The sequence below is a fragment of the Sminthopsis crassicaudata genome, chromosome 5 (genome assembly GCF_048593235.1).
Source record: "Sminthopsis crassicaudata isolate SCR6 chromosome 5, ASM4859323v1, whole genome shotgun sequence".
NCBI classification, from domain to species: Eukaryota; Metazoa; Chordata; class Mammalia; order Dasyuromorphia; family Dasyuridae; genus Sminthopsis; species Sminthopsis crassicaudata.
Window position 1 is genome coordinate 132286309 of NC_133621.1, and position 27500 is coordinate 132313808.

The 27500-nt window shown below is 32.2% G+C and overlaps 1 protein-coding gene across 14 annotated transcripts in view; it reads right to left on the minus strand.

Moving 5' to 3' along the window:
• FOXP2 (forkhead box P2) overlaps nt 1-27500 on the minus strand; it is a 718280-nt gene that overhangs the window by 44653 nt on the left and 646127 nt on the right. For 11 of the 14 annotated variants that reach the window (XM_074268254.1, XM_074268249.1, XM_074268251.1 and 8 more), the window contains 6 exons: nt 23048-23185; nt 21698-21913; nt 19982-20150; nt 11871-12084; nt 9956-10060; nt 1705-1792 (listed from right to left, as the gene is read on the minus strand). In XM_074268254.1, the coding sequence (XP_074124355.1) occupies nt 1705-1792; nt 9956-10060; nt 11871-12084; nt 19982-20150; nt 21698-21913; nt 23048-23185 (930 nt within the window). The remainder of the gene's footprint in view (nt 1-1704; nt 1793-9955; nt 10061-11870; nt 12085-19981; nt 20151-21697; nt 21914-23047; nt 23186-27500) is intronic. The other 3 variants (XM_074268259.1, XM_074268261.1, XM_074268260.1) reach the window with 3 other exon arrangements.

A 27500-nucleotide genomic window follows, 5' to 3' on the forward strand; every position in this document is an offset into this window, starting at 1 on the left:
AAATAACTGATACAGCTATTTTATTGCAGTGATACATCTTATCATTGAGCTTGTCTCAGTGTAATGATTCCTGCATATAAAAGTCTGTGTCGGTGGAAACTTCTCTGTGAGGAAATATAACTTTAGCTATGGAATTTTTAAAAAAAAAACAACTTTTATAACCTTCCTTATGTTAAAAGGTCAGAGAAAACAAATAACACTTCATCTTTTTGTCAATAAGAGAATTGAGGTCACAGTTGCCTCGACAGTAACAAGTTACTGAAACCATAAATTAGAAAGCCCACAGTGTCTCTTTAAAGTCCTGTGGACACTGTTAGGAATGGACTAGTGCCAACAGCTGTGAAAGGGGTGAAGGGTCCTCAAAGGGAAGTGCCTGCCAGGATTGTCTACACACTTCATCCTTTCCCACTGAGGTCCAGTTAGTGCCCCCTGCAATCTGCCATCATCAATCTAATTCAGTAGAGTGACAGAGACCAGGCAGTGTGAAATGCTGAACTCTGCCACTGAGTCGGCATCTACACTTGCACTGGGTCTCATTACAACTGACGGACCTTACTTTTCCATCAGTCAGACACTTCGGGGAAAAAAAAGGAATAATTGGTCACACTACAAGCAGTGTCTTCAGTTGACCTGTTATGTTATATGATACCCGTGGTAAATGGTAAACAGGTTTTCAAAAAATCTTTTCAAGTACCTCTACAAGAAAACATGATGCTTATAAAAAATAAGGTTTTCATTTTCATGTATCTTCACTATTTTCTCACATAAGGCAATAAAATAGTTTTGTAACCGTCTGGGACAAGACAAAACAAAATATTTAAAAATTATTTTAAAAGTTTATAAATAACCAAAATATAGTCTTTATTTGGAGAAAAAAAAATGGTGAAACCAATGAAGCCACTTATTTATCTAAATTTTTTATCTCAATAAAATGATGTATGAGTTTGAATAATAAAACCAATTCTATGAGATTGAAGAAGAATAATGATACCTTGTGAAATATAAGCACTTTGGGGTATGCTGTTATTTTCTGATGAGTTTCTTATAGGATTTATATATGAGAGCTTTCTTTGGATTTTGGTTTTAATTAAGTTTAAGCACTAAGCAGATGGAAGTGAAAAGTCTGTAAGATTAGGAAATAGCAGTATGTTGTTAGTCACTACACAAGAAGCCATTACTCCTAGGTAAGAGGTAAGCAAGCAGTGGATTTGATTTGGCCAGAGGAAGTTGAATGAAAACAAACATGGTAAAGCCAGTAGAGAAAAACTGCTTTTATGTGGTGGTAGAGAGAGGGAGGTGGCAATTGGGGGTTAGAGTAGGGACAATAAAGTTTAATCTATCATAAATGACACTGTAAAGCCCTAAAGAAAGATAATCAAAGTGATGTCATCTAAAATTTTCTCTTTCAGAATAATAATTCTAGTTGATCTCTAAAGTAAAGAAAACTAGGTAGGATATTCTTGGTTTGGTACATTCAAATGTTCAAATAGTTAAATAAATTCACACATTAAAAATCAACTTAGTTTTCATGATTTAGATTTTTAAGAAATCCTTCAATTTTCATTATATGTATCATCTATCATGATTAATGATTTCAAAAGATATATTAAGCATCCTGAAAGACAAAACAGTTTCCAGTTGAATTTAAAACATTCAAAAGTTGAGGCTGGGAAAATCTGAATGTTGAATGATCATTTAACAAACCTGTATTTCTAATTGTTGCACAACCTGCATTTGCACCCGACACTGAGCAGTACTTCTGTCATCCAAAGCATGTTCATTGTTAAGGTGCCTAAATAAAAGAAAAAAATCAAGTGAAAATTTAGCATTAAGTAATAACTATGTCCCTATTATTGTTCTCCTTTATCTTGCCCTGAACTTATACTGGTATAGACACACAGAAAAAAATGGAGAAAACTTCCAAAACTAAAAATGAAAATTTAAATTGTGTATAAATCTTAGTAGATTTAAATTTAAAAGACTTTTTTTTTTTTTTAAGCCAAGGAGTATGAGTTCATTAGCTCATCAGTGGCGACACAAAATATTTCCTGGCCCAAACATTTACTATCAGCAGAAATACTAAAAAATAGTTTATGTACTCAAGAGAGTATTTTTAAAAGAAAGACATAAATAGATATCATAAATACACTAATCATAAGCAGTATTTAAAAGAATAGAGTCAATCCTTCATTTAGCTTCTTATGAAACGACATTTTCATTTTATTTCATAGTTTCATGATATATGATTGCATTATGGACTTTTAAGAACAAATTTTTAAAATAGAAAGATTTAAAGAAAATGAGTCATGCCAACAATATTAAATGAACTGCATCACAGACTTTAGTAGTGGTAGTAGTAATAATAACAGTGACATTTTGTTTAAAGTTCTCTATTTTGAAGAAATAGTTTTCTTGAGTGTCATTCTTTTCTATTTACTAAGTAGCAAAGTGAAGAATGGTTTAATTATCTATCTTCAATCTCTAAATTAATTTTGTTATATGAAAAACATCTTCAACAAGTATTTCTTGTATTTGTATCTATCATGGTGTGTATGTGAAGTATATATGTATATATTACATATATTATGCATTGATTTTAGAAATCCATTTAATTGTCTTTTAATGCTAGTACTCTAGTATAAAACTTCTTAAACTGTGGGTTGCAATCCCATATGAGGTTACGGAACTGAATGGGAGGGCATCACAAAATTATCTGTTAGCAAATGTTTGATTTGTATACCTATTTTATATACCTATATACCTGGGTCCTGTAAAAATTTTTCAGACAAAAAGGAGTCATGAATGGAAAATATTTAAGAAGCCCTGCTAGTACAATCAACAATTCTCATTAAGATGATACATGCACACATATATAGAATATGCTAGATGCCTTCCAATTCAGAAACTTTAAAATACAATATTTATGCAGTATGTTATCCTTCATTGTAATCAGTTCTTCAATGGCTAAACTAATGTAGCAAAGTAGGGGACAATCATATTGATAAAGGAGTCTGTGATAATGTTAAAAGACAAATTTTTAATTATTAACTGAAAATATTTATATTTATATACATATTAAAGCTTAATAAAAATTGGGAAGAATTGTGCTAAGCATACTCATGTGTCATGCTCTATGTAGCCTTCCTTGTAAAAGTAAAAAGTAAAAGCCTTCCTGAATCTCTAAGACTTCATTTTTGTCATTTTTTCATTCTGATTGATATTAGAAATGTTAAATGTTACATTCCTCTTTCACACTGTAAGCTCTCTGAGGGAAGGAAAATGTATTGTCTTTCTTTTTTTTTTTTTTTTTTTTAAATCTCCTCACAGCTCTTTATCAAGGGAGAGGATTTCTCTTTTATGTTGCATAATGTAAGCATCAAATAGACATGTTTTATAATGAATAATTTGAACTGTATTACCCAAGTTTTAAAATAAGACAGATACACAAGTAACAATGTATAGAGAAGAATGAAGATTCTACTGTTAGGAAAGATTTTAAAGTATTTGTTGGTTTCATTAGTGTTAAATAATAAAAATTTAAATTTTGATCAATTGGAAACATGAGTTTGGCCCTCCCATGTAATTTTACAAATGAACTGTTTATTTTATAGAAATTCTCACTGGCCACATCAACTGAGCTCCATATCTCTTGGCAGATAGTCTCAGCTCAGGAGAAACGTGGGACTAAAATAGCAAGGTATAATAGGTCAGAATTAAGGTGTATTGTCAGAGTATACGAGAGGAACTGTACCTCTACCTTTTCCCCCTTTATGTTCAGTGCCAGTCAGTGTTGTTTTAAACCCAACTATAATGAGGGATAAAATTCACTGACTTTTTAAAAAAGAGAAATGGTGTATTGTAGTAAATCACACATTAGTTGGTATTATAAAGATATTAGGCTATCCAAGTTTCACTAATTAATAGACCAAAATATAGACTTAAAGTATCTTCTCCCAGCTTTTCGGAATATTTATTAAAGTCTCAATTTTAAAACTGAAAAAAAATCAGTAAATGGAATATTTTCAGTAAAAGATTATGGTAACACATTTGGTTTTGTTCTCAAGAGCAGATATCATTGTAATCTTGTGCTATATTTGCAGACTTATCTGAGAAGGTAAAAATATAGTCTGCTATTAGGTAAAATAATAAAGAGATAGGTTTCTCTGAAATGGCTATAGGCATATAAGAGATTTGTGGAAAGAATAAAAGGGGGGAAATGCAAAGGCATGTTTTTAAATTCAGAATCAGGTATATTCAGTAACTAAGATTTTAAGCCTCAAATCCTTTGAAAAGAAGAATTTTTTTTTTCTTGGCACTTGTTTATTTCTTCGTGATAATCTATCATTCTATATTTAAAGAACTAAAAAAGTGCCAAATGTTTGCATTTATATGCTTAGGTCTTAGAGACCTATTCAATTTATCTATGCAGCTTTTATTAGAATAGAGACTGTAGACTACAATAATAGTCAATGAGGTTTTGTCTTGATTGAATTTTTCAGTAGAACACAAAAGAACCTTGCCATTAAAATAGTCCTTTATTCTCCTGTATGAAGGCGAAAGGTTTTTAAAGTGTTGTGATGTTCAGTAATGAGCCTCTATCTAAATTATCATTGGTGACAAACTCACAAAGCACTTTTCGAGGACACATAGTTATGAAATGCCAGAGCTGCCACTTTCTTTCCTGTAATTATAGGCTAGCTTGCAGCCCTTCAATGATCATTTATAGAACAGCCTCCAGTGGATTACTGAGAACTTGAAAAACACATACATACCTCTGCCACATCTCCCTTCTCCTTTCCTTGCTATTGTTTACCAGTGATATGTAAAATAATAGTGCCTATTCATTCCCTCTACTTAATTATGCCAATCAAAGTACAGAAATAGTGTCGGATATAAATACAATGCAATAAGACTAAATAAATAGGCTTAATATTAACATTAAATTATGAATTTATGTATTTATGACTATTTTGTGCCCAAATTATTCTCTTTTATGATTTTATAACTATCTCAGGTACTACATATTGCTGTTCAAAAATTCTCTATGATTTATAAATCAAGAATGAGATAATACTGAAAAATGAGAGGATTGGTGGATTTTCTCAGTCAGTGCCTAATTGCTGTTTCAAAATGCATATGCAAGGGGACATTTCATTAATCATTTAATCATGTCCCTTGCAGGAAGTTGGAACTAATGTTGCAAATACCCTTTTCATATGAATGCTCCATAATACTATCTTATGCATTTGATATATTGCCTATGTCATAAATTATAGCTGCTTCAAAAGGACCAAGTGGGGTTGTTATCCCTGAAGATGCTTGTTACTAAACCTTTATTAAGTTTTTTTTTTTTTTAAACTTATTGCAAGTTCCATTTCACAGCTTCATACTAGCCAACAATAATACTCTTTCTGATGGCAAAGGTCTGTAAATTACCCATGCAATCACTAACACCATTTCACAGACCTGTTCTACTTCTACTGGTCTGCTAACAAGGCGATTACACACAAATTACTGAATGCCTATGAAATATTTAAATGCATTCTACTCTACTATGCATTAATAAGAGCAAAGCAAGCTCTGGAATTCTGGTTAGCTCCAGTCCCTAATGTCCCCTAATGAGCCTCTTACTGTGACTGCAGTTCAAACAGAGAGGTGAAGAAAAAATGCAAAGGGTGCCTTCAGAAAGGCAGCACTGAACAAACATTGTGTGAGCCAGTTCTAATTTATGGGTCACTTTATAGGTATATTGATTTTTGTTTTCAAAATGGAATAAATGATGTGGTCGACTGACGTTCTTTCAAAACTGCATGAATCTATGTGTGTGCCAGGTGTCGGACGTGCACTTGGAAAAGTATACATAGGCACTCATCTTCTTTCTAAAAATAATTAAGCAAATGTTTCAGGATTCCAAAACAAAACAAAACAAAAAAAACCCGACAACACCCCCCCCAAAAAAATACCACCAAACAAAATCCAACAACAACAAAAATCAAAATCCAAGGAAAGTTCCTTTCAAATTATCTAATATACATTTTCTGTTACCTGAAGCTGTTAAGGATATGAATTTGTGTGGTAACTTTAGTTGTATATTACAGATGATCGGTTCAATTTTAACCTCTAGAATTTCGAATTCCTTTAAAGTTAGAGCTTTTAAAAAGCCAAAATGGGATCAGTTTTAAATCTGACTATGTCAGAGAATGTTTTAACAAAATGTTTCACTTGCATATCACTGGTGTTTGATTTATTTTGCATCAAGCTTTTTATGTTTAAACACTGACAGGAGTTTAAATACAAAATGTTAGCTGTCACTATTCATTTAGCTGATTATGTGAGATGCCTTAGTTTTGAAAGATGGTGGCACTGTCACCAAAAGAAACAACATTCTGACAAGTTCAAAGAATGCTTTCTTGAGGTCATAATTTTGTAGCCATGCTGCCTAGTCAAAGACAAAGAAATAGACAATACAGACTAAGTAGGAGCACAATTTTGAGAGAACCAGTCAGCTGAAAGGGGGAAAAGAGATCATGTGAAGTTCCATTTAAAAGACTTTCCTTTCTTGCATTTTTTAAATTATTCTTTTAGTAATGTCAGGTCAGTAGTGGTAGAGAAGGGTGGGTTCAAAAGCAGGCAGTATTACTTTTAAACTTTATTTTTTTGTCTTTTTAAAAAAAATACAGTTTATTCTTATTGGTCAACTGATGCATCTTTAAGAAACATATTTTTACTGACACTAACCATTTTGTGCCTATAAAAGAAAACATTACCCATCATTGTGGTAGAGACCATGTTTTGTTTTCTGGCGTCTGCTGTGTGCAGGTTAAAGAACTCTTGTCTGCTGACTGGAATGTGATATTGTAAACCTTTTGGTTTAAGCTCTAAAAGTCAAATCCATCTACACTCAAACTGACTTAGGTCCAATGGAATGATAATTAATTTTGCAGACAAAATACACTGAACTTTTCTCATATGTTATTATACTTTGACATTTATAAGACAATAATGAAGGACTACTATTAAAAGCTTTTAGTGATCTACTGGGATCCTCCTCACTTAGTGACCAGGAAAATGGTTAGCTTCTGTCAACACCTATTTTATAGTTAAATTCCAAAATATTCATAAACAATTTTGGAAGCCTCTTAATTTACTTTCTTCATCACCTACTTTTTTTTTCATCTTGTCTTCATTCTTAACAGTTATATAAGGATATTATTTTTCATGTGTTCTTCCCTTGAAAGGAGTGCCTTAGATGAACAGAAGAAGCAATTACAATCACCACATATATAAGACTAGGTTTCACCTAACAGTATTTATTCAGATAGGGTTAAAAAGATAAAGGAACTAAACAGTTTGGTTCAAGATACAGGGTGAAAATAAGGACTGGGACTTTACCACATTTTCTACAATTGTGGGTAAATGGGGTAACATACAATAATTAATAATGAAGATTGTTCTTTTACATTTTAAAGATAAACATAGATAAAATTCTCTCAGACTAAAAGGAGGTAAAAGTTCACATAAAGTACTGCTTCTACTTGGTTAAGTTAAGTAATAGTTCTGGGATTATTAAGGAACAATAATATTTAGTTGAAATCAATTTATGAGATTTACCAAAGGGTAAACAAAAAATCAAGATATGGAAACCTTACATTGGTAGCAGCCTTTTACTGTAAGTTATTTCTCTCTTTATTCCAAATCCTTCCTGTTATTATAAAAGTGGAGCAAAGCCACTGTTTTATAATCCTCTTTCTCAGATGCTCCTGCACAGTTGAGTTTCAACCCTCCCCCACCCTCCCATCACCACGACCACAAAGCTTATAGGTAAACTATTTTCTGAGCATAGATGTTATAATTCACTCCATAAGCCACAATCTCTTCAAACTTCTCATAAGCATGTCACAGAAAACCATAGCACTGGATTTGGAGAACATATCTCATTAATATTTCATTTCAGAATAGTTTACTTGCATTAACTATACTAACACAGGTTATCACACTGCTTTAAGTCAGAGTACCTAAAATATTATAACAAAGAACTAGGAACTAGGCCTTATAAACTCCAGCCATTAGTTGTGTCATCCTAAAAGTTAATGGATTGGGGAAAAATGGTCAGTCCATGGACTAAAAGTTGAAATTTAATTAAAAGAAAATGTTTTTTAATTGTAATGTGGTTATCACTGGTGTTTATATAAAAAAAAAGTAGAATTAATGCTAAATTGAGGGTGCACGTTGATACACATGTCAGTAGCTTTATAAAATATATAAATATGTGAGACATACAACAATGCTTCAACTTTTCCAAGTACAGTAATTTTAAAAAGAAAACCAAATTGCAGCAAAGATACATATTTTCTATCAAAGGTTTTTTTTCTTTGTTTTCTGCAAAAAGGAAAAATACAGGGTGCTGAGGTAAATGATGAGTGGGGATGTTTCTATGATGCTCTCTCTCATTTCAGTGCGACTTAGAGAAGCAGTAATGAAAATTTTCAAAATGGCTAATTTGTAAGAATCTTAACAAACTAGTCATATGATTGGATGAATCTCAAAATATATGCCAAAGAATTAGAACCCCTGTAGTTTGGAAGTATGAAAGTATTTATAAAAACCTAATTCTTCCTGGACATATCAACATTTTTAGCAGTATAGCTTATACATGCTTAAAACGAGAAATTCTATTTGATATTGAATCATTTTTGATATTTACACAAAAGTTCCCGCTCTAAAAAGAAGTCACAAATCAAGATCATTTTGGCATAACAGTATTGAGAGATCTTAAAATGAAAATGCATTCTCCCAAACAATGTCTTTTATAAAAAGGGACAAAGAAATTATTTAGATTTGGAAGGCTTGATAAGTCCTTCTTCTAATATCTCAAAAAGAAGGAAAGAGTTTAAAAATGCCTAGCTTAAGCCTTACTGTACTTCAATTCAAAAATTATTATGATGCTGAGCGCTTGTGGCTTGTTGTTAAGGTGCTCTTGCTCTATACCCTGTAGTCTACCATTTGTAAACACATCTTTTTGATGTTTCTGCCAACATCCTGGCAACAAAGCAGTGAAATTTCAAATGAGCTAATTAACTTAATTGTTGATGAAGCATGAAACAGTTCATTCACCCTGTTAGCTGCACCATGACAACATAAGAGACTCAGCCTGTGAAGTTACTCATCTCCATAAGCTTATCTGTAGCTTTCCATGTAGATCTGCTGTATGCTAAAATTGGACATGTAGAAAAGCTTTCCAAAATATGTCCCTTAATATCTAATAATACTCATTTAAGTTTTTAAAAATAAAAATCAATAACGTGTAGAAATTCAACATTCACAAATATTTTGATCTGAAGTTTGTAGAGAAACTGTACAATCTACTGCCCAAATTCTACCTTTTTTAAATGACTGTGTCAGCAACAAGTAGAACCTTTAACACAAGCCTGTTGTTTCTTCACTCAACTAGTCAGCATGATTAATTGCCCAATTTGTAATTGTAGTTCTATGAATTTGAAATGATGTCATCACATGTGTGACGCACCAGGAGATTACAGGATACCTTATGAAATTTTAACAAAAGGAAAACAAAATCTATTGCTATAATTCCCCATGTGAAAAGCAAAAGACTTTTCTGAAAACATACATATAGCATATCTGACCTATTTTTAAGGAATTCCTATGTAAAATTTAAAAATTAAAAGGAGAATGTTTCACATGAACTGCATCTTTTTCAAAATTAATGACTTGATGTTTAGAGGTAAATGGAAAGAGGAATATTCCTTTTGAAAACCCTAAAAGTTTCAGATTTGAAGTAAAGGACATGATTTTGACTCTGCTAATGGCTATAGCTTTCCCTGATGTTGAGAAATATCATAATTTGTGGAATTCCTCAGAATGAAAATTTACTTGCTACCTTTATTTTGTTTTAACTTTTAGCAAACCACCTACCAAGAAAGAAAAAGAAACCTACTTTAAAAACTGTCCAAAATCTTCACAAATGCTTTCACAGCCCGGCCATTTGCAAACTCCATGGCCATAGAGCGTATGAGAGGCTCCAGTCTCCTCATGTGATGAGCTGTAGCAAAAGAAACAGCGTCAGATTCATCTCGGAAGCCATAATCGTTGGAGGCTGCTAGCGCCTGTCAGGTTACGATCAGTGACAAACAGGTCAAAACAGGTCAATTCAGCTCAGAGTAGTCAGAAAAATTTAATCGTTCTATTGAATAGTTCAACTGCCAAGGCTAGATGATGTTCCAATTAGAGAAGAAATAGAGCCAAAGATGACTGTTAATAAAGGATGAAAAACTAAGATGACTGTATAATACCATATGCTAATTCTGCCATATGACCTTAATGTAACATTTTACCTATAAATAAAAAAAAATTCAGTAGTGGTCAAATTAACATACACATAGACCCATGAATACATATTTTAAGTAATATAAATGTTACTGAAAAGTATTTGGTACATTCTACTACAAGAAGATAGTCACCTTTTATTTTAAATGATTTAAATTCTTTCATGTTATATATGTTTATCTCCTGTATCTATGACTTACAAATGGTTTTTTAAAAATGAATTCCATTTTGGAACAGAGGATTATCTTTATGTAATTATATATGACTTTTTCATCACCAAGAATATGAAATACAAATCCTTAAGAAATCACCCAACTTCTTTAATATATAGTTATCAAATTAATCTCAATTAAAACAACAGCATAAAAACATTCAGATGCATGCCATCTTACACAAACTAATCAGGAAAGAAAATGCTAGATACTTAAAGAAGAACTTGAGATATATAATTTATTATGAAAAATAGTGCAAAAAACTAAATGTCTTATTTCTTTGGGGGGAAATATTTATGATCAAAAATTTGTTAAAATTGTTCTTATAACATTAAATATCAGATTATTCTCAATGTAATCTAACTACTACTAAATATGGCTATTGTTGGCATAATAGACACTTCAATCATTTAGTTTTCTAAGAAATTAAAAATTTCTATATTATTACTTAGAAAAAATTTCAAAGGAAAAGAATATTTAAAAGTAAATAATGCATAAATATGTAAAAGCTAACAGAAGTTGGTGGAAGTATATATGGTTCCTTACATTATGATTATTGCTATAGAAACAAAATAAAATAGAAAGTTGAGAAAGTATCCATTTAATGTTAATTGATAATTTCTCAACATTAGTCAGTAACATTCTCTGAAACACATTTTTCACTCACAGGAATTTTTTTCATAGTCAAATTATTTATATAATGTTTTTTAGCTCCATCTTAAAGTGTTTACATGTTTTTCATTGCAATTATAGGCACATTATTTTCTTATAAATTGTGTCTTAATTACATACACAAACAAAACCATAGCTATTTCTAAGAAAATATTCTTAATACACATGGTAAAGGTATCTATATAATTTATAATTCATATATATTTTTAAAACTTCCAACTATTTTAAACTTATAAAACTACATAAACATAAATACATATCTATATACTTGTACTAGTTTAAATTTATGCATGTATGTATGGTATATAATATACAAAATATATGATTACAAATTTCTCATAGCAAAGAATATTAAGCTAACCCACAGTCCTTCAGTCTTATTATTTTTTTTTTGAAAAAAATCCTGATTTATAAATAACTCAAAATTATTTGCGTAGACAAAAACACCTACCTGAAATATCTTGCCTGTAGTTATTTTACTTTTTTTTTTTTTTTAAAGAAAGAAAATTAGTTTACACAGTTCATTGGGGTTATTTTTTCCCACTGTACATTTTGGCACTGTTCATTTTTGTTTCTAGTTTATCAGTGAAAAAACTAAAGCTTTGTGATAGATAAGCACAGTAGAAATCCCATCAGAATTACCTGTCTCGCCTTGCATTTAGAACTGAAGACTGTCCATTCACTATAGAATGATGAGTTATTGGTGGTGATGCTTTGGAAGTGGTGGAGGAGGTAGTAGAGGAGGAATTGTTAGTAGTGAGGTCTAGCCCTCCATGTTTAATGCCATTGTCTTCCATACTGTGAACTCCAGTCACTTCTTTCCATAACTGCTGAATCTCAGCAGGACTTAAGCCAGCTATAAAAAGAAGGAGAGCCCCACAAATATAACAAAATAAAAATTTCATAAAATGAGCTCAATGTTATTAATGGATTAATGCCAACAGTAAAGGTGATGCTTACTTCCCTGTACAATCAATAAGTTTAAAAATCATTTTACCCCATCAGTACATAGTAAGTCTAATTGCTTTTCTCTTGTTCCCAGTATTTTTTGTTGAAGACCATTGATTTTAGTATAGTTAAGATCATTTTTATGACATGACTAAGGGTCAAAAAAGAAGCAAGTATGGTTCAAAAAGTAATTATCACAAATTCATATAAGATTTTTTTATTATCATTAATACTGAAACTTCAAAAAGAGATGAAACTAGGAGTGATTATGAAATACTCCTTAATCAGAAATAAAAGGGTAAAGAAAAACTGGAGATCACAATTATAACCCAGATATATTTTTTTTCAGATTAAAGCACTCAGGTGCATGCATGCACACTCTCTCTACCAAAATCTGTTCTTTTTTCTACTCTCTACAAAATGAAGATGAGGTCTGTCTACTATCTGGGTCTTTCAGTACCAGAAAAATACTAAATTGGAAAAATTTAGCACATTTATTAGAGTTTACAAAGTTGGCATCCAGGGGAGCACAATTTTACCTTCTTCCCAGGTTTCCCTAGCATGAGCTGGCTCTTAGAACTATTCTTTCCCTCCCCTGCTCCAGACCCCCTCACCCCTCAAACTTTCTGCTAATGTTTTCCTTTTCTGACTCAAATGACTTTCATATCCACATTTGTCATAGAGAAATCAGAGTATCCTCTTCATTCCAACCCTGAATCCATTCTCCTCCATTCTCCTAGTGATAGTAAGGTACTCCTTTGAGATACAAAAATAATGAAAAAATAACACGCTTCATGTATCTTAAGAACTCTGCCATCTGCCCTTTTGTGGTACATGTAAGACTTCTAGGATATGCTATGCATCCTACCTACAGGTGTTTTTTTTTTTCCCTTAGAGTATCTCAGAGCAAGAACTTTTTCTATTTGTATCTTCATTGTTTAGCACTGGGCTTCATATAAAGGAAGAGCATAATAAATGCTTTAAAATTATGTTTTTAGTGACTAATTCAGAAGGTGATCTGGTCAAGAAATTTCACTCTATAACTTTCATTTAGACAAAATCAGAACATGAGTCCATCTATACACTAAAGACCTCAAATTATCCTAGCTATGACTTTTGGACCAACTAATCAATAGAATCTACCTATCCTAATGTTGTATATGAGTGCTAGATTAAAAGTAATCATTGACATTTCTGGAAGTTTGCTATATGTAGCATGATAGAAAGAAACACATATACACATATACATATGTTTGCATATTATGTGTAAATTCACATATCTATGTATATAATATTTTTTCTATATTTATTTATTACAGCTTCCCACAATCAGTAGTACAATTAATTTCACATAATGATTAATTAAGTTATAATTAAAACTGACATACACACACACATACACCTGGGTTCTAAATGTGGAAGTTATATCACTATGAGGTACAAACAATCTAAGGACATTGTTTACTGAATAAGGTCAACAGTTAATAAATGATAAGTGGTGCTAATATAATCAACATGCACTAGACTTTTCATGTTTCTAATTTAAATTCATTGAGTAATAAATAACTGCTCATGTTTTAGTTAAATGGTTCTAAGTCACTCTTAGGGACTATGCAAGTTACTAATATTAATAAACTCAGATTTTGTTTTGAAAGTGGACGAAAAGCTTAGAGGTTGTTTCTACTTACCTTTCAAAGTAGAAGGTAGTGAGTTTCTACTTTGAATCATATTACAAATTAGTCTTGATTACTATCACTCTTTTCATGGTATGATGTCAAAGTGCCATGGATAGGTGCTCTCTATATAATTTAATAAATCAGTGAATGAATCAAACTTAGCCTTGTTTATTAGCAGGTAGAAAGGCTTTTTAATATGTAGTAGGCAAAGGGAAGAGAGGCTATAAACGACCTCAGGAGAGGTTAATTTTGATAAAATTTGTAATAAAGCATTTTATCTTATTACCTAACCAACCCTTCCCTTGAGATGTAAGTTTGTGGATAATAAGTTGCTAAGGCAAAATGAATGATTTTACTGTTAATTAGAAATTAGTGAACACCACATATGATTTTTTATCAATTAATCTGTGACTGTATTTCATGAATTTTTTTACAACAAAGGGATGAAAGGAACTAAACTAAAGGAACTAAAAATTTAATTTCACTTTTTTTCCCAAGGACAAGAGTTTACCTAATCTATCTTAGAAAAATATCAATTCTTTAAAAAGTATGTAGCAAATAAGTTTACTCAGTTTTACATATGAATCCATTTAGAATATAGATAAATAATTCTCAGTATCCTAAATTTTTTTGCTAAAATTTATATATATTTCTTTGTATTGTGTTGTCAATGAATGTAAAGGATAATTTAATTTTGTTATTATCCTTGATAGTTTTGATGACTACTTAGCTCTTCCTTGGATTAAGTAATTTTTGATTTGTTTCTATTACAAGTATGATCAATTAAAGGTACTTTTTTTTTTTGAAACAGAATAAATTGATTCTTTCATGTAATGTTACAGATATAACCTAATATCACAAAATGTCATTAATTCAGACTCCACTAATTCAGATTTTAAATGATGATGATAATAACTGACGATTAGATATATAGTGCTTTGCAATTTACAAAGCACTATACATACATTATTCCATCTGATAAGTTGATTCAGATATGGTATTTGCAATCACAGAATATCAAAACTGGAAGAAACTCAGACATTATTTAATTCAACCCTTTCATTTTAGAGATGAGGTCCAGAAAAGTGAAATGATTCTCTGAAATTTTCTAGGTTTTTTCCTTAGAGGGGTAATCTAATCTAAAATTGTTAGTTTTTTTAAACAACAAAAATCTTAAATTTTTTTTACTTTATCTTTAGTTTTAAAATTAATTATTTTTATACATGATATAAATTAAATACATTATAAATCATAATTAAAAAAATTAACTACTCTTATTTTGACCTGATCTTATAAGTTCTTTTCAATAAGTACCTTATTTGGAAATAATAAAATTGTATTTCTTTAAAGGTATGCCACCACAGGCTTTGCTGCTGGATTGACCTCCATCCCAATATTTTAAATTAGTAATATTTTTACTATATTATGAAAATATTACATATTTAAGTATATTTTGAATTTATATTAACTTTGAGAACCATTAACTCCATACTCACCCCATTCATATGCCTCTACAGAGTACATAAGAGGTAATGTAATATTTAATAATCTTCTTTATGTTTATTTGTCAACAATTCAACTTTAAGACCAATTTTATAAACTAGCTGAAAACATTTAATGTACATATAAACATGCTCTGTCTATATTTGTTGTCGAGTCATTAATGAAATAAATTTTTTATTTTAAACAAAGAGAAAGCAGAAAGGATTTGGGAATCAAGATACCTGTTCAAGACTTGCCCCAAACTAGTTTTTTTTTTTTTGTTTGTTTGTTGTTTGTTTTAATTTTAGGTGAGATGCTTATTTGGACTTGAGTTTATTTGTTAACTAAGGCTGTTGAATTGGATTATTTTTAAGGGTCTCTTTGGGGGGATAACATTCTCTGAGCTTATGAAATGAAAGTGTGTTTTTCTATAATGATTTGTGTATTCAATAGAATAGATGTTTTACTTGTATTATTAAATGAAATTTCATGTTCAAGAATATACACACATAGTCCATCATCTGATTTCTAAAGTCTGTTATATAACTTAAAGAATTCATAGTTTCCTTCACACTCCTTAGCCAACATGTTTGAGTTTTGCATATTCTATGTCAAGCTAATAATCATTTTTAAATCAAACCATTAAGAAAGTATTCAAAGTGAACTATTTCTTTCTGATCTTCTAAAATTTATATTTGGCAGTCCTTTTACTCTTTAGATTATCATCATCATAGCTTTCTAATAGTACTTTTAAAGTGCATTGTCCCCTAAATATGTGTGTGTGCATGTATACATAGATACATAATTTGTGTTTTTGAATATGTGTATGTATGTGAACATATACATACATATATATGCATATCTATTTTCATCATAACATAGGAATATGGCTATGCCTCAATAAGAGGGATGTCCAGAGTGAATTAAATAACTCGATATTCTTTGGTAGCAAGAGGCAGGGTGGGGTATTGGACAGAGAGGGTTAGTCTTAGAATCAGGAAGACATGGATTTAAGATGTGCTTTGGACACATCATCTACTCAAAGTGTGACCACAAGCAAGTCAATTAATCTCTCATTGCTTCAGTCAGCTGGCTAAGACTGTAAATCTGCATTAGTAGATGAAATTTGCACATGGTAAGTTCTCTCCACTTATGAAATCATATGTTTGAATAAAATTTTTTTTCTTACAATTAAAACAAATATAATGTATCAAGACATCTTTCTACAAGGCTCTAGAATGTATATGTGGCATGTACATATACAAAACATAAAACATCATAATTTTTAAAAAGTCATGTAGCAGTAAACTTTCATTTTTTCAGTATGGAAATGAAAAGTTTGCCTATAAGATGGGAAATATTATTTTCAAATGTTTTAAGCTATAATGAAAAAAATCACAACCAAATATGAGTACTATTAGGTTGTAATAAGACAATTATCAATTAACCAGCCAAAAATAATTTGTTAAAAACTTACTAATTCTGTACTGTCTGCCCAGGCAAAACAAAGTAGGGAATTAATAATACACATAAAATGCTAAGTTACTTAGTCTTTGGTATATACACATATGATTTAGGAATAATCTAATTGACCTATTTTGTGTATATGTGTGTAAGAGTATGTATGTGTATTTTTTTTTTTTTTTTTTTACATATAACAAGAATTTAAAGGCTGGCGATTCTTCTTTGTAATAATCCCAGAATGCTGGCCGACTAGTTAATAATAAATATAAGATTCATATATAAAGACACAAATCCCATGTTTTATGCTGCATTTATGTAAAATCAACAGTCAGAAGAACAGCAAAACATGTTAATTAGCCCAATTCATTATATCCAAACTAGATTTATTTTCTCTGAATTACATAGTAAACCTAGCATTAGGGCAATCCAAGTCAACAAGAAGTCAACAAGGTGTTTTGGTGCTTTATATTCAATCATTAGACAAGTAATGTTGATTTAGCATGAATCAAAAACATCAAATATTTGATCTTACCTTGTTCAAAATATAAGATTTTCTTTGACTACTTGAGGTTTGTTTTTGAATCCTGCACATTTATTGCACTTTGCACCCTCATGAATTTTATAACAGTATTTAATGGAAATGAGGGAAAAGGGGGGGAGGTGAAATCAGTTATGTTGTGAGCTGCAAATGGAATAGTTAAGTTTTGAATTCAGTGATCTTTCTATGACTCCATGCTGCTTTTCTAAGCAGTCTTAAGTTTTCCAAACTTAATTATATCCACGTAGATGCAATGAGCTGGTTAATGAAGCCAAAAATTCATATCAAGGCAGATTACTCTTGGTATGAATTACTATGTCTACCCCTATGTCTGAGATATGGGACAGGATAATAAAATCATTAGCTTCAAATCAGGAAGAAAACTTTTAACTAGCCCAATCTCACCATTTAAAAGTTGAGTGAAGGAATACTTTAAAGAAGCAAATTCATTGGCTGTTGGAGTTCCCACAACAGTTCCTAATAGTTGAGGAAAACCGAGTTCTTGAGAGGTTCACTGATTTGCTTGAGATCACAAAGGTAGTAAATAGATAAGCTAGGATTTGAAGGTCCTTTAACTCCAGATCCAGTATTCTTTCAATGATAGCAGCATCATTGTACCACTTCTCCTGAAGAGTGGTCCTTTGCTCTTCTTGGATCCTCTTTTTCCTAAGTTAGGATTTTTAAAAGCCTACCTTTTTTGGTTATCCTTACTATTCCTCACCAGTCTGTTTATTTTGAACTACAACTTAATAGCCAAAATTGAAAGTGGAATATGTACTCTTTGATAAATCATCTGGTAGAGTGGAGGTCTGTAGAGTTAATTTCTATATTGATCCTTTGAGTGATGGTTGGTTCTATTTAGAAGGACTTGCCTATGACCCACTATCCCAGCATATTGGATAATTTTCAGATCTAAAGCAAATATAATTGTCTGACAAAAAGTTTGAGTTAAAGAAAGGATACCCCATTTCCCTTCATGCCTTCTAAGGGATTTGTCATTCATAGAGTTATTCTAGCTTCAGGCTACTTTCCTAGAAGCTTGAGTTTGACACTGAAAACTGAACAGGTATATACAATCATTTTTATAGAAGCAGAGTTCTGAGGCATTCAGGTCCCCAAATCTTTAATGAGAAATTATTGTGTGTAAAGTTCTGTTAGGTTCAGTAAATACAAAGACAAAAACAGAATTGTCTCAAATCCTCCCCCCTCTCACACACACTCCATTTAAGTAATTAAATTGCTTTAGGCTGCCATTTTGTTTTGGCTACTTGGACTCAGTCTCTTTGATTTTCTCTTATTGTGTAAATCAGAAAGTACGCTGAGATGTTAAATAGCCTTAATAGGTAAAGCACGGTGAAAGTGTATAATGGACATTAGAGGTAGATAGGTAGGAAAATGTTATGTATTTTTTTTTTAAAGCTAACACTGGATTCTAATATAAAAATCAAATTTAATTTTCTTGAAATATGTATCATAAATAGATTTTGTATGTAAATCTGTGATCTTGTTACTAGTTATTATTTCTATTCTTCTAGTAGTTCAATATTTCAAATAGTATGATTTCCTAATGTTGTTAATTCTTTCTTTCTTTCTTTCTTTCTTTCTTTCTTTTTTTTTCCTGAAGCAATTGGGGTTATGTGATTTGCTCAGGGTCACACAACTAAAATGTATTAAGTGTCTAAGATCTGATTTGAACTCAAGTCCTCCTGACTTAGGGCTAGTGCTTTATCCATTGTGCCATCTAGCTGCTCCTGCTAATTCTTGATTAAGGGACGGGCCTCTAGCTATGAAATCCTTCATAGGTCAAATCTCATTATAACAAATTTGTTGTCATGAAATCCCTAAGTAATAAATATTATAAGCTCTAACTCATGGCCCATTGGTTTAAAGCAATATTTGTTCAGTTGAAATTTCTATATAATAAAGTCATCTCAACATTCCAGTGAAGTGATATTTTACCTACAGATGACCTGAGTTTAAGAAGCTCAAGGGATAATTTTGTCTTATTTTTTAATTAAAAACTTTTCTAAACCTAAGTGGTTAAGAATCAAACTTTGTGTAAATTAAAATAACTCGTGTTTATTCAGCATTTGGGTGTTTCATTGTGTTATGGTAATAGAAGTACAAAAATACAGGTAAAAGCAAATTCAATGGATAGGTAACAGTGAATGAAATCATTATATAGGTTCAAATGGTCATACTGGATAAAGTATGACTAAAAATCACTTGGAATCTCAATAAGACTAGAGAAAGAAGGTACAGTTTTCTTACAGTTTTAAAGGCAATTTTGGTTTGAAGATTAAATATTTGTTATTTTTTCAGAGCAATTGTCCTCCATGGATTCTATTGGTTCATGTATATTAAATGTTGTGAGGACTAATTGGTTACTTAGTCCTTCAATGCAAATCAATCATGCTTGAATTGTGTTGTTCTTCTAAATGATTTTCAGTCTGCAAGACCAGAAAATATGTAGTTTAATATCTAACAAAACTCTTAAAAGTAGATAGAATCACCATGTCAAATTTCTGAGCCTCAGGCTAAAAACTGGTATGATGAAACTAATCATGAAAATAGCTTAATAACAAATGTAAAGTGTGAAAAGGGTAAAAGAAACATCACATGAGATGGTCAGATATAGTATGTACCTTGTGGCAGAGACTGGACAGGAAGAGCAGATTGGCCAGGTGGGATAGAAATGAGTCCCTGACGCTGGAGATTCAGCAGATGTTGCTGCTGCTGGAGCTGTTGCATCTGGAGGAGCTGTTGCTGGAAGACAAGCTGCTGTGCTGCCAACTGCTGCTGTTGCTGCTGCTGCTAGAATACACACACACACACACACACACACACACACACCACAGACCACCACAATGAAGAGCAGAAGACAGAGTTGGCAAAGATGAGTCTCCTACTCTACTCTACTTCCATTCTTCTGGTGAGTTGCTGTATCATAATCTCATTGGTCAGATCTCAACTCAAGTGACTCCAGGTTTGGAAATGCCCTGTCTCCTAGCTGTAGTGGGCTGGTAACCCAAAATATGCTGGGTAGTAGTGGAACCTCTTCAAGAGAAAGGAGATAACATCTCTTCAAGAAAAAAAAATTTAAGCAATTCATGACAGATGGTAACAGATTTATCTATGCTGAAAGTGCAGGCAGCAGTCTGTAGCAACCTAGTTTTTCCAAGTGAAAAACTTTGGTCTGCATGGTGCATGAATGTGGTCTCTGGTGATCTATTAGTAAACTGGGATGTAGCCTTCCTTTCACTGGACTGTTGACTCTGTTTTCCCTATTGTTGGAATATATTATGTTCAAAAGTAAAAACAAAAAAAAGCGCCCTTATTATAACGAAAAGTATAACTTCCAATTTTGTGAGGCATTACAAGACAAACCAGAGCTCTTTGGACTCAGGAGGGTAGGAGAAGGCAGTCACACTTCAGAGAAAGACAAGCTGCTGTGGAAGACCTTTCCTTTTTAGTTTAGGGAAAAGAGAAACTTCTGATGCGCTCACTGGAAAACAGACTGCATAATGGAGCAAGTCATGTGGATTGCCCAAAGCCTCCGGAGAAATAAGGGAGCAATTTCTATTCCATCGTTGATGGCTGTCTGAAATTCTATTCACAAATCCAAACAGAAACCAAGCCTCGGGAGGTCAGAACTGTTTCCTGTACGTTTGCATAATGGGCAGCTTGAAGACAACTTCTACGATACCTGCTGATCAATTTAACTACTTCAACATGTTTTGTTTGTATTATGTTTATATTTGATGCAGTTTGCTGACAAGTGCTAGCCAGGCCTGAGAAGCCCGCTTGTCAGTTTGATTTATGAGCACATCAAACTGTAACTTTCTACTCGCCACTCCAAACCTACAGTAGCAGTTCATTAATCAGGGGCCTATGACTTTGAAATCTGTGCTCAACCAGTCTTCTTCCCTCTTCTCCCCCCACCCCCCAACAATAGGCTAAATTTGCATGCTCTCTGAGCTGAACTACAGAGAAAAATAAGGTTCCCTCACCAACCTAGACTCTTGGTGAATACGAGATAATCAGTACTTTGTCCACCACACAGCTTGCTCTTTGTACACTGAGATTCATTAGTGAACATTAGAAGACAGCAGCATTGGATTGTAACTCTCAAGTCCCATGCTACAAAAAAGGAAAGCTTGAGAGTTCTACTGTCACTATTAAGCTCAGTTAAAATATATAATAATGCATCTTTGACAGCAAGAGTCTTGTTATAGGAAGATCTAAGATTATTCTTGTCTCTCAACATCCCTTCTCAACCTGAACTATTATCTATCATCTATATATGTATGTATCTATCTATCGATCTATCTATCTATCTCAATGAGATAACCAGATCTTACTTCTTTTGCTTGCTTTCCGGGATGCTGCTGCTGCTGTTGCTGCTGCTGCTGCTGCTGTTGCTGCTGCTGCTGCTGCTGCTGCTGTTGCTGTTGCTGCTGCTGTTGCTGTTGCTGCTGCTGTTGCTGCTGCTGCTGCTGCTGCAAAAGCTGAAGATGTAACTGTTCTTGCTGTTTCTTGTAAAACTCTTGTAGTTGTTGCTGAATAAACCATTTTGACTTTAATAAATAAAGGCAAAAGTTTCATGTATTATCAGTCTCCTAAACTCATCTAGGCTGGCTTATGGTAGAAGTGCCATTAAGATTCACCGCATAACAGAAATATGCACTGGATTTGAAGAGGCAAATCTCCATACATTTGCCTCCTCCCCGCCCCCCCCCCAAAAGCAGCTCTGAAACTTTCCAATCAATAATCTAAAATATCCTAAACATAAGGATTTAGAAAATTTGGAATATGGGAAGGCCAATACTTTTCTTCATTATTACATCTTAAGTACTTACATGATAAAAACTATTTCCTCTATTATCTGCATTAGATAAAAATTCCATAAGGTACAACAAAACTACCTAATTCTTATTGGAGGGAAAAACAAACTGATGAATCTCTCATATAATACAGCAGGATTAAAACTAGAGAGTCCCCTAGGATAATCAGGATGCTAGATCTTAAAATGTTTAATACAAAAAGTCAAGAGAGACAAATACATTATTTTCTCTAATGCAATTGATTATGCAGTAGAATGAATATCCAATTGAAATTTTATTCCATCCTATGGCAATGCCTGATTAGTGACTTTGTGTTTATTGCGGGGAAGGAGGCAAGTTTTATAGATTCTTGTCTTAGTGTAAAACTGCCCTGAAAAGTAGACTCATTTTAGAGCTCAACATTTTTGAGGGAAAGAAAATGCAGGGAATTATCTTCCCTTCATTGTAAAAAGCTGGTCAATTCAAATTTCATAACTGCATTCCACTTCTGTGACTAAAGGGAGTGCTAAAGTGTTATGAATTTTAAAGCAACAATTATCTACAAGTCTATTTACACTTTCTTTGCCAAGTCTACACATCAAACGTGCCTAAGCACTTGAAAATTTAAATATTGATTTGCTCCTGTAGAAAATATACCTGCCTCTGCTGTTATTCTGCATTTTAATGGATCAAAGACTGTAAGCAAAGTAAGTTTCACTCACTTCCATAATTAAAATAATATATTTATATCCTAAATGTTGTACAATTATGGCTTTCAAAGCTAAAGCATGTACTGATGGATTGTCAAAAACACACACGAGACCATCACCACTACTTGTGAAAATACATGGGCCATACTAATACTCCAAAGCAGGTAACCCACATTACCTGCTGTAACATGACTGCTTGCTGCTGCTGAAGAAGTGCTTGGAGCTGCTGGGGAGACAGTACTTGCTGCTGGAGAATCTGCTGCATTTGCTGAGGGGTGATCACCTGGGGAGTCATCATGGCCACTGACACAGGCACCTGTACAGAGATAGAGAGAGAGAGAAAGAGAGAGAGAGAGAGAGAAAGAGAGAGAGAGAAAGAGAGAGAGAGAAAGAGAGAGAGAGAGAGAGAGAGAGAGAGAGAGAGAGAGAGAAAGAGAGAGAGAGAGAGAGAGAGAAGAGAGAGATCAAATGCACTTCTGCTGACCTGCATTGCTTTTATACATCATCTTTTGATTTTTGTACCAATGATGGACCATCATTTTAATATCATATTTATTACTATTAAAGTTCCAGTTTCAGAAAGAATAGGTTATTTTAAGACCACAGGACTGTGGCACTCGATTTCCAGAGGCATCAGATTTCATCAGGCTCAAGCTTTATGTTTCACTTCTCTTATGTATTACAGTAAGAGATGTGAACATTGGCTAGTATAAATGTGTATTTAAAAATAAATGATCACATGGTAGGGCTCGAAACACTTCATAATCAATCATCTTATCAAGTGTCATAATGTTATAAATGGAAAACCTATTGAGACTATTTTAGAAGATACAATTGAAATAAATATAAAAGATTAAACACTTTGAAATAAGATATGTTTTATATAGACAAAAGGTGCCTAAGCTACTAAGAACATGTGTATGTTACTTCAGTTTTTTTTAAGACAATGCATAACCATTACAATGTTCACAGTTACTTATTTATATAACTAATTTGTTCTGGGGAAATAACTGTGCAGACATCTTCAGAGAAACAAGGAGATGTCATTTCAGGATTTTGGGCATATTCTGAATTTTTACTTTATCTTAATTTAAACTATGAAATATGCAAATTTTCAGATGAACCAAATGTAAAGTTTGTCCATAAATGAAAAAAAATCACAAAAGTTCCTTGACAGGAAGGTAGACAGGGAAGAAAAGAGAAAAAGGGAGGGGAGAAGGGAAAGCAAAGAGAGGAAAGGGAAAGTAGGAGAAAGAAAGCAGGAAAAATACAAAGTAAAGCAGAACAGGAGTAAAAATCATTGAAAAGGGGTGAGCAAAGAGAGAGCAAGAAACAGGAGGTGGAGGGAGTGGGAAAAGGGATGGAGAGAGTGGAGGGACAAAAACCTTGTACAAGGGCCTAAGGTATGTGCTCAGTTCTATGGATGCACCGGCTATAGGCACAGTTTGTACTAACTAGTACATCAAGCAGGTTGTCAGCTTGTCAAGTTTTCAACCTTTGAACAAGCAATTGTTTCTTTTTTAGGAAAAAAATTCACTTTTACTATAAATAAAAACAACTATTAATATAAACATTGCTTTTTTTTTTTTTTTTTTTTTTTTTTTTTTAGCAAGTTCTTGGGCTTCTTTGCAAATAGGAAGTATTATTAATAGATATGATTCATTATTTATTTTACTAACGAATTACTATGCAGTTCAAACTTGTACAATGTGATACTTTGTGTTTTAAAAAAATGGAAATATAAATAACAACAACAAAAAAAAACAACAAAATTGGGTGGTGGGGCAAAAGAATAAAGGCCCAGTATGTGCAACTTTCTTTGTTCAGAAGTCCTCAGATTTCAATTTCAGCCCCAGTTTCCCTATCTAATATTGACATCTTAAAATGCTAATTAATTAAATCTCTGTTTAACATGAATAAAAAGAATTAGAATATAACTGAATTGAGGTCATTTACTTTTCAAAATTATTTCTAGATCCTGAAGAATAAGCTGACATGCAGGTGGATTGTACTGTTTGAATTATCTAATATATAAATATTTGACTAAGATGAAAACAATATACCACTTATAATTTGTTGCTTAATGATACTTTAGTGTTTTATTCTTTAAAAAATGAAGTACTTATTTACAGGATTGTTTGTTCTCAGACAACTAAATAGCAGGGTTAGAATAAACTGTTTTGGAAAAGTTTCTCTCTACAAGCATGGCCTTACTTTCCACAATCATTTAACTTCATGCTGTCTCCAAACAGCAATGAATCAAACTGAAATGAAGGGGCAGGGAAAGACAGACATGTTAAACTTTAAAGAGGCTGCCAATCCATTTATATACAGCCTATAAAGTCTACTATGTGATGAGCAGCTTGCCACACTTCTAACACCTTACAGCCCTTGTCACTTTTCCTTTATTATATCTCAGTACATGATAGATACTCACTTACTTAATTATCTCTATGACTACAAGTAAAAATACTTAAAAAATATCTTATGGATACCAAATGTGCTTTGGGATGAATGCTTTATAAATATAAGTCTATCATAATATAGTACCCGCTAAGGAGGCTCTATTACTTGTGCATAAGATGTAATTTAAAGCCTGGTGATAATAGGTTAAGATGCTGGAAAATTAGGTGAGCTTTCTACCATTTCTCTCTTTTAAAAATTCTCTCCTCTTTTCAGTTAAAGAACCTTTTAAACATATTGTTTAATTCTTAAGAATAATCTTCCTCCCTTTTTGTACTTTCAATTTCAAGGCAAAGATAATCATCATCATTACCATGATAAAAGAGAATTCTTATGGGTTGATAAAAAAAAAAAAATTGTTAAGCAGGAATGTCCCTGTCCTCTGGCTGCTTTCTATCTAAAACTATTAAGGAGATAGTAGGGAGAACAAAAACATCTCACTATAATAGCTCCATAAGACACAATAGGAAAAGCAATGTAAAGAGACTGAAAGGTACAGATTTAATTTGGAGATGTTTTAATCTGTTATAAACATTTTACATTTTCAATTCACATGACATATGGCAAACAAAACATTTTGAGGCCCCCTAAATAGTTTGAATTTTCTTAAACAAGCACAATATACGTTTTCTGCATTAATAATACTGATTTTCATTTCTAAGTGTGTTCTATTTGCTGTAATTTAGGAGAATGTAATTTTGCTAGTACAAAGCTATTCCACTCTTTGGGAGTGCAAAAATACACTTCTTTTTCCTGTTTTTGTTGTGTACCATGTCACCACAACACAAAGAAATTCATAGATATGTATAAATAGGCATAAAAACATGCAAATAATGATATACTTAACATTTAGCAATATTAAACTTGAAGATATTAGCAAAAATATTGAGTCCCAGAAACAGAACACATATACCTAAAATTTACATGTAATGAACTACATTATATGGCTTTTTAAGAAAATATTTTTTCATGAAAGAGCTGAACTGCTTGATGCAAATATTCTAATATGCATATAGCAATTTACATGGCTATGATTTCAGTTATCATTTTCTAAGATATGACATGTAAAATTTAGAGAATAGTGGTCTAACATAATGTACAAAAGATTTGTAACTTTAGTCTGGGTATGTTTAATATAGTCCAATTCAATTTACAAATAAAAAGTCAGTGAACAAACAACACCGGGGATAAAGTGGACCCCTCTTCCCAAAAAGGATAACCTATGTTTGATAGGGTGTCAGATATTAGGAGATGATTAAGACATGTACCCTGATCTTTCAAGGAGATTTCAATCTGCAAGGGAACTCAAGACAAGTGCATAAGCAATTAGAAATTAAATAATACAAGTATAAAAGAAAATTCTATAAGATGGTATGGAATATTGAAGCTGAGATCACTTTGAGCTTCAGCATATTTGTGCCTGGCATCCAGTAAATATCTAATAAATGCTACTTGATTTATAGGTAAACACTTTTAGAAAGTAGAGTGGGTATAACAGTGAATCTTGTTCTCTATTAGTGGGAATCATAAAGAAATACACTCAACTTATTTCATTAAATTTCTTCTTTCTCATTGAAATTTCTAATGCTAATGTGATCTCATTCCCTTTGGTAAAGCAGCAGGAATGTAAGTGGTGGGCGAAGATAGGATTTCCAAAACTAAATCAGTTTTGTCTTATTAAGACTTTAGAATATTGTTAACATCAAACACATTTGGTGTTCTTGTGTATTCATGGAAAGCAGGATAAATTAAAAAAATATATATTATATATAATTTGTGTGCAACAGAAAAAGAAAACCATGTGAATTTCTTTAAATCATGATTCAAAGCAACTATATAAAGTATGGACTACCTTATGCTGAGGCTGCCAATTTTGTCTTACTATAATTTTATCTATATTAAATAGAAACTCACATATTCTTCATAAAAGGGTTTGTATTAATAGGTAAACCACTAAAATGGGGCCAAATGATCAGAAATAATGCACAAGAGATAATATTAAGGGTAATTTTTCTATAATCACCATAAAAATCATGCATTGTAGGAGTTTTAGAAAGTGGACTAAGATTCTTATCCAAAGGGAAAAGAGCAATCCAGTTCAATAGGAAAATTTCTAAATGTAATGGTTTTATATGCTAAGCAATTAAATGCTGCAATTATGAACAGGT